Below are 14,260 nucleotides of genomic sequence, written 5' to 3' on the forward strand. Positions count from 1 at the left end.
AGCGCTGCACCAGAGGTGACTTAACTGCAGGTAAACACGATGGAACATTTTATGTGAAACCTCTTTCACTTTATTTGTGATGCAATACTTATGAGGAGTCATCCAAATTTGACTCCAATCAAGACGTATTTAAATGACGTTTTTTACTCCAATGAGTAGTATAGTAACAGCAAGAAGGGAACGCGAGAAAATTACATCCAGAACTTGTTAAATCCTTGACCTGCAACTGGAAACAAGCAGTAAATTCTTCAACTGTTTGTAAAGAATCATTATTATTACATTCTAATAGCCTCAACATTTCCTAGGGAATTGCATGTAAAAGGGAAAACCAGCTTCTCTGAATAAGAGAAGACGCTGACAATTTTGCGACAAGTAGACAGCTTACGGCTCTCCCCATTCATTGGTATGGTATCAGCAAACGGTGACTTACTGTCGTAACACGCTAGTTGACCGTTACGCCAGATCTTATATACCAAATTAACTATCCGCGCTTTATCTCTAGTAGGAGCGTATTTTCATTGTCAATCTGCATTGTGTTGATGCCTTGCCTGTTTTTGTTGTTGTTGTCTCCACGAGAGTTTGTAATAAACATTTTAAAAAAAATAATAATAAATAAATAACTGAAGCGCGAAAAAAAAAAAAAAAAAACGTTCAACTAGTGTGATACGACAGTCAGTCACCATTTGGGGATACCATACAAATGAACGATGACTACCTGTCGCAAAATTATGGAGGCCCAAACCTGCAAAAATAATTAATAAATGTATAAGAAAATAAAATAAAGGAATAAATGTCTTGATAAAACAAATATAATTCGTTTTTAATTAAGTTGATTCCTGAATTTATTACTGTATGACTTTTATTCTTTATTAATTTCTGTATTTTTTTTTTACTTTTTTTATTTATTAGTGAATTTGGCATTGTTTTTATTTATTTTTTATTTATGTGTTCATTTATTTTTATATTTATTTATTCCCACATATATTTATTTCCATATTTATATATTCCCATATATATTTATTTATTTATTTATACAAGTATTTATTTTTACTTTTCTGTGTGCAACATGGAAATGAGGGAGGCAGTCCTTGCGTAGCTCCAGTGCATCATTGGTTGAGAGCTCAATAGTACTTACCGGGAGCAAATAAGATGGATGTCCTACTTTAACAGCCTCTGACTCACACAGATTTTGAATAGGCAGGGATACGTTTGCAGAGAGTCTTACAATTCAGAATGTGCTTTCACATTCATACCTGCATACAGCTCTCCTAAAACATCAATAAGCTCTACTCTAAATTAAACATAGTAATTTGATGTGAGGTTATCAACTTCATTCGCTAAGTTGCGCAACTCTCTAGATATATGTGAAGTGTCAGCTGTATTTCTATTTATTATTAATGCTACACGAGATTTGGCTATGACCTGACATCACATCAAAACAAGTCAAGAGTAATCAAGCACACGCTTCAGTCTACGATAAACCAATGGTAAGCAGGACCAGCCCACATAATTATCATACAAGAGACAGAAATGTAAGAATAAATAAAAAAATAAATTAAAGTGGGAATATTTAAATATGGAAATAAATATATGTGGGAATAAATATATATAAAAATAAATGAACGCATAAATAAAAAAATAAATAAATGAAAGATTGTTTTAAAGAATAAAAATAAATAGAGAAAATAATAAATAAAGGAAAAAAGTAATACAATAATACACTTAGTTATAATTAAAAACTAATTATATTTGTTTTATCAAGACATTTATTCCATTATTTTCTTATTATTACATTTATTTATATATTTATTATTTTTGCAGTTTTCGTTTTCCATATAAAATCGTCTGTGACTTATCTTTTACAACAGCAATTTTATCTTTGTACACTCAACACATAATTCACTCCAAAATTATTTTTTAGTGTAAAACATGTTGAATATTAGCGGACAGGTGGTCAATTCATTAAGAATTATGCTATTCTATGCTAACCTTGTGGGCTACCGCCGCTCCCCTTCATATGGGCTCAGGTTACGCACTAAAATGAGAAAACTTACAGGTAAAGATGTTTGGTATAAAAGATCTCTGGCCAAAAAGATCTCTGGCCAAAAAGATCTCTGGCCAAACCCTTGGTTCTGTCGGTTTATTTGCTGCGCATGTCACATTTCAAACCAATGGGATGCGGCATGACGTTGATTCGATTTCAGGAAGCGCTTTGTGAACAAAGTGAATGTCAAAACAGAACGAGAGACTCGAGATCAAGCTCTTGTTGAAGTGCATGTGGTTGATCCTCGTATATCATATTTACATATTCAAAAATATAATTACATCCTGTTACTGGATGTGAACTGTATTGCAAATCGGAAGAAGCCGAGCAAAGGAAGCCGGATCAAGACATCAAGTAACCGTGCTGATTCTCTCCACTCTCCGCTTTAATGATACCGGTCATATTACAGCGAATCCCTGCATCACTATTTTGTCAATGTGGTGCAGCATTCTTTCAAGGACGCTCCAGTCGCATGTTGTCCAAGAAAATAAGAATATCTGATGCGCTTGAAAGCAAAGATAGAGGATCAGATGTTAGAATACAGGTGAGAAAACTGTTGTTTAGATTTACTTTTGTAAACGCCAAGTGTCCTATTATTGCATAAAGTTATCATGCATGTTTTCCTTCAGGGGTGGGTTCGATCTGTCAGGCAACAGAAAGACAACATCTTCTTACATGTGAATGATGGAAGTTCATTGCAACCTCTTCAGGTTGTTGCCAGCTCACATTTGAATAACAGGTATTTAATATGTATTTGGACACTTGCCAAAGGAAAAAAACTTTTCCAAAAGGAAAAAAGTCGTATTAATGTAACGATTGTATTGCATTAGATACAAAATCAAGCCACGAGGCATTCATTTATAAGCACAATTTCCAAGCAAATAATTTCACAGATTTAAGTAAGGTAAAAGTAAGGTAATGGTAAAACAATAGGCTAGATTAATCCAGAAACCCAGATGAGAATTACTATTTTTGAACCATGGATTTCCTAGAAAGATTTGTTTGTAGATGCCATTTGGTTTGAAATTTGGTCTAAAGTGTCCACATACTTTGGTGCATCTTTATGAATATGATTAATGCAATTATTTGAGGTGCAAGTCTTGATGTTAGAGTCATGATATAACTCTACTTCTTGTCAAGAGACCTCACATTTGGCTGTGCTGTTGACATCACTGGCACTTTGGAGAAGAGCCCCAATAAGAGACAGAGTGTGGAGTTACAAGCTCAACATATTGAAGTGGTTGGGGAATGCAATCCTGTGGTATGTCGTCACAGCAGATATGAACTATTAATCAAATAAAACTGATCAGCTACTTTGGTGGAATGAATTATCAAGCTACTTAATTGTAATTACATACCACCTACAATAGTGATGTGTTATATCTACTTCAGAACTATCCTTTCAAGATCAAGGAGCGGCATTCTCTGGAGTACATTAGACAGTTTCCACACCTCAGATGTCGAACAAATGCCTTCAGTTCCCTGCTCAGGATACGCAGTGAGGCTACAACTGCCATCCAGTCATTTTTCAGGGTAAAAATAGTAATGTGCTGGATTTATAACATAGTTACTTTGCATTGTGCACTCACAACTAAAAATGCTTGACTGTATATTTGATATATTAAGGGAGTCAAGTGCCCTAGCATTTAATGTCTGGGCTGGTTCCTGAAAATAGTAGGTGCAAACCTTTGAATAACAACTAAACAACTAAATAAATATTAACTTATGTGTTCTATAAATAACTGTATATATTTACATTTACTGTATACAGGGTGCAAGTTAGGACAGGGTATAGCATACTATCAAATTTTAAGCCCGAAGAAAAATCGCTCACTCTCTTTATAATTTCTTCTCCAAGCAAGGAAATTTGTTGCAATAGGTTGTATTTTATTTAAACGTCATAGGCAACATTTGTAAAAGTAAAGTAACAGTAAACATACACAGTTTAAATAAGGCAATGCGGCCCTTCAGCACACCAGGGCAAAATGAAAAAAACAACAACATTGTCTTACCTTTTGTCAAGTGCTAAAACTTTTCTGGATGCAGAACAATTTGGAATCATGTGTAAAAGTCACATAAAGTCCTCTTTGTGACCTGCAATTTGATTCTGAAGGTAAAATTTGTACACCTGTGCTAAAAAAAAAAAGCTAGATGCTGTGCATCAAAAGAAACAACTCAGGTGTCGGGATGCTTTTATAAAAATGTAAGTTCTTTTTAACTTGTTACCTGCTTGAGATACTAAAAAGACCAACGAGATGCAGCGAAATGGTTAAAATGTCCATCCAGTGCCTGTTTACATAGAAAAACAATTAAACAACACCAAACGCATGCAAAAACACGTTCAAGGTGACAGCCCTTAACTAGTCTGTTCGCACACGTCATTTCTCGCTAATTACAAATCTGAAGTTATACTTAAAAAAAAAACTGACACAAAACCTGATGGCTTATCAGGTTCCGTTGGGCTCCAGTACAGACCTCTAGCTTGCACTATCCTAAAGGAAGTCAATTCAGAAGTTGAGAGGGTGGGGGTTTAAAACTGCACATTAAACCATTTTAATTCTATTTTTAATAACAGTTCTTTAAGTATTTATCAGTTTATTATAGATTCATAAGAATATCACAAAATATAGTTGATGTTTGGCTTCCTGGGCTAGAAAAGGCAAGAGACAATTTGGTTTGTATGAGACTAACCTCAACAGACCATGCCCATAAGTGTACCTATAGAAATTCCTAAATAGGTTGCTATGTAATTAATTTGCACACTGCATGTATATATATATGAAGACCTGTCCTGTCATGTTATGTTTTAACAGGATAATGGTTATGTGCAGATACACACACCAATAATCACCTCAAATGACTGTGAGGGAGCAGGTGAACTCTTCCAAGTTGAGGTATATATAAATCTCAGAGTGTACAGTAGGTGTAAGTATAGCTGCTCTGTTGTGAAGCTGTGATATCTGATATGTCTTTCTCTCGGAAGCCTGCAGGTAATAAAAATGGCTCAGTTGACCCAACTTCCCATTTCTTCTCTGTGCCAGCTTATCTAACAGTCTCAGGACAGTTACACTTGGAGGTGATGGCAGGGTAAAGACTTCACATATTTCATTAGTCACCAGTATTTAAGAGCTGCACTTATTAACACACCAAAGTCCCAAAGACTTTATAGCAAAGTCAGTCCACTTGTGGCTATTTTTGGTATGCTCCCGTGAAGCCATTTCCAGTCATGACGGTGTAGCTCCTATCTATTTGAATGGGAGAACACCGAAATATCTAAAATGGTTGGTCAAAATTACAATCAAAGAACATATTTCAAATCAGCAGTAAAATCTGAGAACACCGTTATCATAAATTGTGCTGCTTCAGTACGCAAAAAAATAAATAAAATTCCCAGCTTGTATAGCTAATGCACATGCACGTTCTTGAGTTCTTACAGGCAATGTCTGTATCTAAAAGTTGTCTGTATCTAAAAGGTGATTGGCTCTTTAAAATGTAAGGTGGGACTTCCTTTCTACATGCACTGACCGTTTGGCGTTCTCCCATTCATTTTAATAGAAGTGGCCTGTCTCTACTTAATAGTCTCTGGTGTTATCTTTCAGAGATCATCATGCATGTTTATTTTTTACAGAAGTTATATTTATAATATATCAAATCAATAGCTTTAGAGTACACATGGAATGTTACATAATTTTGTGATTACTAATTTGTTGTCTGTTTTTTGGCTGTTGTAGGGCTTTTTCAGCAGTATACACATTTGGTCCTACATTCAGAGCAGAGAACTCTCAAAGCAGGAGGCATTTGTCTGAGTTTTACATGGTTGAAGCTGAGATTGCCTTCACTGAATCACTAGATGACCTTATGAAGGTAGAAAAGTCAATCCTCTCAATGAATTACCTATTTTAAGTGTGCTACTTAACTGCAGTATTGAAGACTCTATGAAGCAGCTATTTGTGGTTGTAAGTTGGATTTCGAAGTGTGTGTGTGTGTGTGTGTGTGTGTGTGTGTGTGTATATATATATATATATATATATATATATATATATATATATATACATACATACATACATACATACAATAGTTTTTGTTCATTTTAAAGCCTGTTTATCATTCTTCAGGTTATAGAGAACTTATTCAAGACTACCACGGAGTATGTGATGTCCCATTGCACAGACGACGTAGATTTATTTCACAAATATATTGCACCAGGACACAGGGTATGATGCAAAATACTATTGTTCCTTATGCAGAGAGCTTTTTATCATAAGAGTTTTTCCACCAAAATGGCTGTAATAAGCTTAGAATTTTTAAATATTTTTAAACTTCCCCAGGAAAAAGTGGATATCATGCTGAAAAGAACATTTAATGTGTATGTATTATATCTCATCACATTTTCATCACCCTTTCTCTTATTTTCTCCCCTTTTTCCTTGCTCCCTCGTTTTCTTTTAAATAATAATAATCACATGATATGTAGTTTACACTTGTAATGGTAACTTTCACCAGTAATTATTCCCTATAAAAGAATCCCAATCACTGTATAATTGCTTAATTTTAATTGCATATTGCAAACTTTTCTTTTAACTTTTAAATTAAATTATACATTCAATTTAAATTTGATATCTATTTCTATTTTCTTTTACAGCATTTCCTACACTGAAGCTATAGACATTCTAAACAGCAGTTCACAGAACTTTACGTTCAGTACAGAGGTAAGTAAATAACATCATCTTTTTTAAAAGCTTGCTTTAAATGGCCATTGTTTTAAAATGCCAGTAGTAAAATATTTGTATTTGTTTGTTTGACAAGCAGGTGTGAAAATGTGTGTTTTAGAGTCAGCATGAAATGAAAATTGTGACCGAATTTAAATCCTTATTATGACGTATTTTTGATTGAAACTGCATATTGAACAAGAAGAAAATGTAGGGCAGGGACTTCGTTTATCCGTCAATTGTTGATTGGCTTATGAAAAGTGGGTGTTGCGTACTGGAATGGAGGCAGACCCGAATGTGAGTTTGCAGTTGAAAAACAGATACACGTGCAGCATTTCCACTGCTACTCATAACAAATTTAGGGAGACTGAGAAGCCATCGAAATACCGTCCTACTTTTCCATTCACATGAGAACAGAACGATGATCTAACTGACAAAAATAATAAATAACCTCCCCACAAACGCACACAGCACATCATGGTCTTTGCTCACTTCCAGACTGGAGCCGTTGTACAAGTCCAATGGAAATAAATGAGAAACAAGTGAGTAAATGTTCACAATATTTCAACGTTTTAAACAGTAATACACTAAATATAAAGGGAAAAAAGAACACTTACTCATGCTATCCATCCCAAGATACCTCCGAAAGATGCCAGCATAAAAAAATTAATAATCTCCAGCCACTTTTTCTACATTAGACTCGTCGTCCACTCAGATCTGGAAGTATTCAAATATACCAGTAACAAGAATTAATCAAATAAATAGGGTACATTTTGATTTCATGCCAACTTTAAGAGAATGTTTATCTTTATAAATGTATATATATAAATTTTTTCTGTCTTTTGTCCTTCATACCTGCCCATTACTTTAGTGGGGCTGTGATCTTCAGACAGAACATGAGAAGTTCCTAGTGAAACATTGTGGAAACGTCCCAGTATTTGTCGTTGACTATCCCTATGACTTAAAGCCATTTTATGCCAGAGACAACCAGGACCAACCTCGCCACACTGTAAGAATGAGCTCTGGTTACTCCTCAGTATAATCCATTTGAGATCAGTCATGAGTTTGTGGGATTTCAAGAATTTTACATTGTCCAGCAAGCCTTATTTGTGTGAAATTGTAAAATATGATTTGTTTGTTGCCTAAAGATAAGAAAATGGTATCTGCACAAGCTGCATATGAAATGTAGGGATCCACTTTATATTATGTGTCTTTAAGAACTGTGTACTTAAGCATGTAATACAATGTACTTTTTATTTGCAGTATATATGTGGTGTTGCATTGTACTTAAATTCCAATAACCTTCATTTACTTACATCTGTAGTTACACATTTAAACTTACCCCTAAACCTAACCCTGCCGGGACCGTTACCCTAAACCCTAACTGCTCCTCCTAAACCTACCACTACTCCAAAACCTATGCGTACCTCAACCTCAGTTGCAGCAAATGTGCATTTTTTGAGAATTTTGCAGAATATGTAGTTACCCAATAAATATATTGAATTGTATGTATTTCAGTGTTTGTATATATATATAAGTGAAAGACACATAATATAAAGTGGGACCAAATGTAGTTTTAAATTCAGCTTTATAGGTGTACATCCATGAAGCCTTATTATTTTCATTGAACCTCCATGCTCTCTGAATAATTTGTGTGGATGTTTTGGACAGGCAGCTGCCGTAGACCTCTTGGTGCCTGGGGTTGGAGAACTCTGTGGGGGATCACTGAGGGAGGAGAGACTGGAGCTTCTGAGGAGTCGACTAGCACAGTAAGAGTATCTACCCTTTCACATAGTAATAATTGATGAAACTATATATACTGCATCTGCATATGTGTGTTACTAAATAGTGACATGATTTCTGAAGGTATTTACAGAAGTGGTGCATAATTTGTAGTGTGGAATAGGGAAGGGTTTTCTAAACATTGGTTCATGAGAGAACTGCTTTGGGTTATTGTAATTGTGATAAAAATGCCAGTGCTGGATTAAGTTAAATATAAATGTAAAATAATTAATAAAATGTAAAAATAAATAAATAATAAGAAGAAGAATTGAAAGAGAAATGAACAATATAAATATTTCGCTACAAAAAAAGGCAAAGAATGTTTGGGATTTTATTTATTTTTTTAAAGGTTAACATTACTTAAAATTGCTGGGGGTATTTATTTAAATAATTTTGGTCATAGGGATGCAGCAAAATGATTTGGAAACCCCTGTCATATAGAAATGGGTCAAAATTAATATGTAAATGTACAAAAAAATAAGAATCCCACAAGCTTAACCAACACAACCAGATAGCACCAGTGGTATGTAATATTTGGAGTGGTTGCTCATTTGCAATATATTAATAAAACGTTCTCTGTCAGATGTTGAAAGGGTATTCAGCAGATGTTTTCATGACATACTGTATATGATTTTTAGGATAATATCCATTTATATCCATTCGTTTTGGGATTTTAGCAAGAATTTATCAGATGTTTTTAACAAAGATCCCAAAACATTCACACACAACCTATCAAGGAAATGCCCTGGTCATATTAAACCCCCAAAGAAGACCATTAATTTTTTGCTTTGTGATGTTTTCAGAATACTTTAAAGGGGTCATGACATGGGTTTTTTTATTGTATTATTATGTTCCCTTAGGTGCAATTATAGTATTAATATATTTTTTTTAAGAAAAACTTTTAAAATCTAGTGATTTATGACCTTTTCCCACCCTGTTTCTCATCCTCTGATTCAAACAGTCTGTTTTGGGGCGTTTTCCATTTAAGACTTCAGTGTTAACGCCCACTGTTATGATTGGCTAACGTCAGTGCCTATGTATCAATTATTGACGCCCCAGCCAGAACAATATGCAAGTAAACTAAGAAAAAACACTGTGATTATTCATAATGAATGAAATTGCGCTTTAAAAAGTAGTTTAAAGTTTAAAATAGATTACTTACAGTTTGCGTCGTCGTTGTTCCCAGAATAGTCGGCACGGACTTATCTTTGAGCAACAGTTTTCTGGCAAAGCCAGCATCATATTGAGATTTGTTCTCAAAACAGTCAGCCTTAAAATGTACAGAACAAACGCTTAAGTTAACACTGCCGTGACTGGGACGTCCGCAAAAAATAAACTGCATCCATTTTTCCCTGACGTCTGGATCTTTCGGCAGCTTATTCAGAGGTTTTGTTTGACCACAGCCAGGAACAGCACATCTGTGTGGTATCCTAATTTTCCTGTGCACAAGTAGTCTCTGTCAGAGCTCGCTGTCCATCGACTGAACACTTGTGAGGCGCACGGCGATACGAAATGAGCGTAGTTGTCTTGTGCTGGAGGCGGTCATATGCAAACGCTGGTACGTCACTTCTAACCGTCACGTCACTTCTAACCATGAATCCAGAACGAGCTGTATTTTGAGCTTGATTAAATAAATGATTCGTTTAGAATGGGGAGGACGTCTTAAAATATTAAACTTGCAGGACGTTTTAATGATACAAAGACCTCTTATATACCAAAAGATCAAGGCAAATTTGGTTTCTCATGTCATGACCCCTTTAACCCGCTATTCTCATTACCCCAATGCTTTTGGGGTTTTATTTTTAGTATTTTCATTCTTCTTTTTAGTGATGATTCTCATTATTGTAACAGTAATTTTTACTGTATTACAGTAAAAAAGTTGCTGCTGTAAAATTAACTTTTTTTTTTCTTATTAAAATAAACTAAAACTATGATTGTATACACTGCCAGCTAAATGTTTGGAATTATGTACCGATTTTGCTGTTTCAGAAGGAAATTTGTACTTTAATTCACCAAAGTGACATTCAACTGATCACAAAGTATTGTCAGGACATTACTGATGTAAAAATCAGCACTGTTTGAAAAAAGTCATTTTTGATCAAATCTAGACAGGCCCCATTTCTAGCAGCCATCCCTCAACACCTTTTCCTTGAGTAATCATGCTAAATTGCTAATTGGTACTATCCATTATATCAAACACAGCTGATGGCTATTTGGTTCGTTGAATGAAGCTTAACATTGTCTTTGTGCTTGTTTTTGAGTTGCCACAGTATGCAATAGACTGGCATGTCGTAAGGTCAATATTAGAAAAATAAATGGCAAAAAAGAAACCGCTTTCACTAGAAACTCATCAGTCAATCATTGTTTTGAGGAATGCTTGAAATTGCAACAACTGAAGATTTTATACAAAGGTGTATACTACAGTCTTCAAAGACAAAGGACAACTGGATCTAACAAGTACAGAAAGAGATGTGGAAGGCCAGATGTACAACTAAACAAGGAAAGTACATTAGAGTATCTAGTTTGAAAAATAGATGCCTCATATGTCCTCAGCTGACAGCTTCATTGAATTATACCTGCTCAACACCAGTTGAGTAAAGAGAAGACTCAGGTGTGCAGGCCTAATGGGAGGAATTGCAAAGAAAAATGTTAGAGTTGGCAAAGAAACGTCTCTGGTTACATGTGTAACCCTTGTTCCCTGAAAAAAGCGGAATGAGATGCTGCGCTTTGGTAAGTGCTTTAGGAACAATCCTACATGTTTGTGACCAGCTGAAATATGTGTGTAACACGTCAATGAACATTGACCGGAATTTATAGCCTCGGTTGGCTATAAATAGAGGCATCACCAGCGTGTCGTCAGATATTTTTTCTGAAGTGCAGTGCTGGGACGTCCCAGTGCGGCAAAGAAGTGCAGCATCTCGTTCTGCTTTTTTCAGGGAACAAGGGTCACACATGTAACCCGAGAAGTTCCCTTTACAAAAAGCCTCAGTATGATGCTGCGCTTTGCTAAGCGCTTTGGGAACGCAATACCCACGCCGCCGCACTGGGGCTGTCCGGACCCCTACGGTTGTGAAGTGTGTTCACAAGAACGCGAGAGGTCTCAAACTTGAGCTTGAGATGTCGACTCAAGGACGTAAGAGCCCGGAATAGCATAAACATCTAAACCGTAAAATTTGATGAATGTGTGCGGAGAGGACCAGCCTGCCGCATCACAAACTTGTTCAGGCAAGAGCTTGAGATGTCGGCTCAAGGACGTAAGAGCCCGGAATAGCATGAACATCTAAACTATAAAATCTGATGAATGTGTGCGGAGAGGACCAGCCTGCCGCATCACAAACCTGCTGCAGAGCGACCCCTCTAGCCAAGGCTTTAGAGGAGGCGACCCCTCTGGTGGAGTGAGCCCTGACACCTACTGGCTGAAGCTTGACCAGCGCCTCATAGGCCAGGGCAATAGCATCCCTCACCCAATGTGACATAGTCTGCTTGGTAGCGGCCACCCCCCTGTTGCGGCCCCCATAGCAGACAAATAATTGCCCTGACTTACGCCACTGGCTAGTGCAGTGGACATAAGTCTGAAGGGCACGGACTGGGCAGAGTCCGTGAAGTCTTTCCTGCTCCAGCGTTAAAAACGGCGGGAAGCAGAAGGCTTCCAGAGTGACAGGATGTAGTGTTGAAAAAGGCACCTTAGGAAGGTAGTCAGGATGCAGAATAGCTTTGGCCATACCTGGGGCAAATTCTAAACAGGCCGGCAAAACAGACCGAGCCTGTAGATCCCCAATCCTCTTAAGAGAGGTAATTGCCATAAGAAAGACCATCTTGAAAGTCAGAAGTCTGTCAGACGCTGACTCTAGAGGTTCAAAGGGGGTCTCAACCAGACCCTCCAGGACTATTGCTAAGGCCCATGAAGGAGTTCTGGTCCTAACAGGAGTCCTCAGTCGCATGGCTCCACGAATGAAGCGAGGGCCATGTATGCGCCATCGCGTCCAGACCCAGGGGGGCTGGGTGACTCAGGGAGAAGTAGAGGAGAAATTGCGTTATTCATAGAGGCAAAGAGGTCCTCTTCTACCCTGTAAAATCTCACCAGGTTCTCTGAGATGGGTATCAATTTCGACACTTCCTGTTGAGGGGATGTCGAGGGTTCTGCGTCCTGGATAAAGGCAGAAGCAACGGTAAACCCAACTCTTTGTTGGAAGCCTCTGTCACCTGAAACACCAAAGGCGGCGGGAGTGAAGAGGTTTCGTGAGGGTATCGGGAGGGCTGAAGTGGATGGTACACGCGCCCCGTCCCGAGAGGAACTATCCCCACAACGCTGGGTACAAGACCGTCAGGGTTTTTTTCTTTTAGAAATCACAACCCAGAGGTCCTGCTTCGGGGGCTGCTGAGGGCGACGAGCCTGTCCCCAGTCTTTACGAGGGGGAGCACGACTCACCACGCTCTGCCTAACAGAGTCGGGCGGGACTGGGTGGCCGACGGCCCCGCCCCCCTGAGTGCAGCGAGGAAAAAACTGCCCGAAGGCTTCCTCGTGGCTTTTTGCCTCCTGGAATCTGGAGATAACCGTATTCATGGTGTCTCCGAAGAGACCGGAAGGCGAAACCGGGGCATCAAGTGGGAAACCTCTGTCCTTATCCTTTTTGCCTGTTTAAGCCATAAATGCCTCTCTGTGCTGAATAAAGCGGACATAGACCGACCAATGGCACGGGCTGTCTGCTTGGTCGCACGGAGATATAAATCTGTGGCCCAACAAAGTTCAGAAAAGGCTTCTTCGTCGAGCGTCCAGCCTGACCTGCCGCTTGATAAGCCCTCCCCACTAGCATGGAGGTAGTCTTGCATGGCTTAGTGGGGAGAGCGGGTTTCTTGAGTGATGATGCCGAACCCGGTGAGAGAGAGCCCTCAAGCGTCTCCTCGACCGGCGGCATCATTGAATACCCCATGTCTCAGCACCCATGATAGTTGAGTATAAAGACGTCGAGGGTACGTGAACACGGAAAGTATATGCGTTGGGTTCATAAAAGAGTGTTATGAATCTTAACCCCATTGAGCTATTGTTGGATCAGCTAGACCGTAAGGTGCGTGAGATGTGCCCGACAACTACATCTATGGCAAGTGCTACAGGAAGCGTGTTTTGAAATGTATCTGGACAAACTGACAGCTAGAATGCCAAGGATTGCTGCATGTGGAGGATTTTTTGATGAGAACGCTTTGAAGTAGTTTACGAAGTTCTGAGCATTTTTTTCAAATTGTAATAGTATTTTTTTACGTTATTTTATGTCCTGACTATACATTGTGATCAGTTGATCAGTTGAATGCCATTTTGGTGAATTAAAGTACCAATTTCTTTAAAGCGCAAATTCTGTACATTATTCCAAACTTTTGGCAGCCAGTGTACATATAATAATAGACAACAATGTATACATTACAATTAAAATAATTTTTTCATATCACAGTGTAAAGAAAATAATATATATATAATTTGTTTTTTGTGTAATTTCTCATTTGTTTCTTTTGATTTTGGAGTCAAGTAGGACCAGGGCATTTTTCTCAACAGGTTTCATAAGGATCACTTTTATAGATGATGGGCTCTTTAATAAATGCTTGAGGGTGTATTTACTGGGTATTAAGTCTCATCTCCTTGCATATATCTCTTCTTGCAGGGCTGGATTGGATGACACATATGCATGGTATCTGCAGCTGAGACAGCTTGGCTCTGTCCCTCACGGTGGTTTTGG

The 14,260-nt window shown here is 37.8% G+C and overlaps 1 protein-coding gene across 1 annotated transcript; it reads left to right on the forward strand.

The window, feature by feature from the left end:
* Positions 1-2,178: 2,178 nt before the first annotated feature.
* nars2 (asparaginyl-tRNA synthetase 2, mitochondrial) lies at positions 2,179-14,255 on the forward strand (the record flags this gene model as incomplete). The annotated part of the gene is made up of 13 exons (XM_052106945.1): positions 2,179-2,588; positions 2,674-2,783; positions 3,185-3,305; positions 3,437-3,577; positions 4,858-4,938; positions 5,028-5,131; positions 5,776-5,908; positions 6,160-6,258; positions 6,373-6,410; positions 6,686-6,752; positions 7,624-7,761; positions 8,424-8,521; positions 14,186-14,255. Coding segments are annotated over exons 1-13 (1,356 nt in total), but the record flags the coding sequence as incomplete, so codon positions are not given.
* Between the last annotated feature and the right edge of the window lie 5 nt (positions 14,256-14,260).

Source organism: Xyrauchen texanus, chromosome 36, assembly GCF_025860055.1.
Source record: "Xyrauchen texanus isolate HMW12.3.18 chromosome 36, RBS_HiC_50CHRs, whole genome shotgun sequence".
Lineage (NCBI taxonomy): Eukaryota > Metazoa > Chordata > Actinopteri > Cypriniformes > Catostomidae > Xyrauchen > Xyrauchen texanus.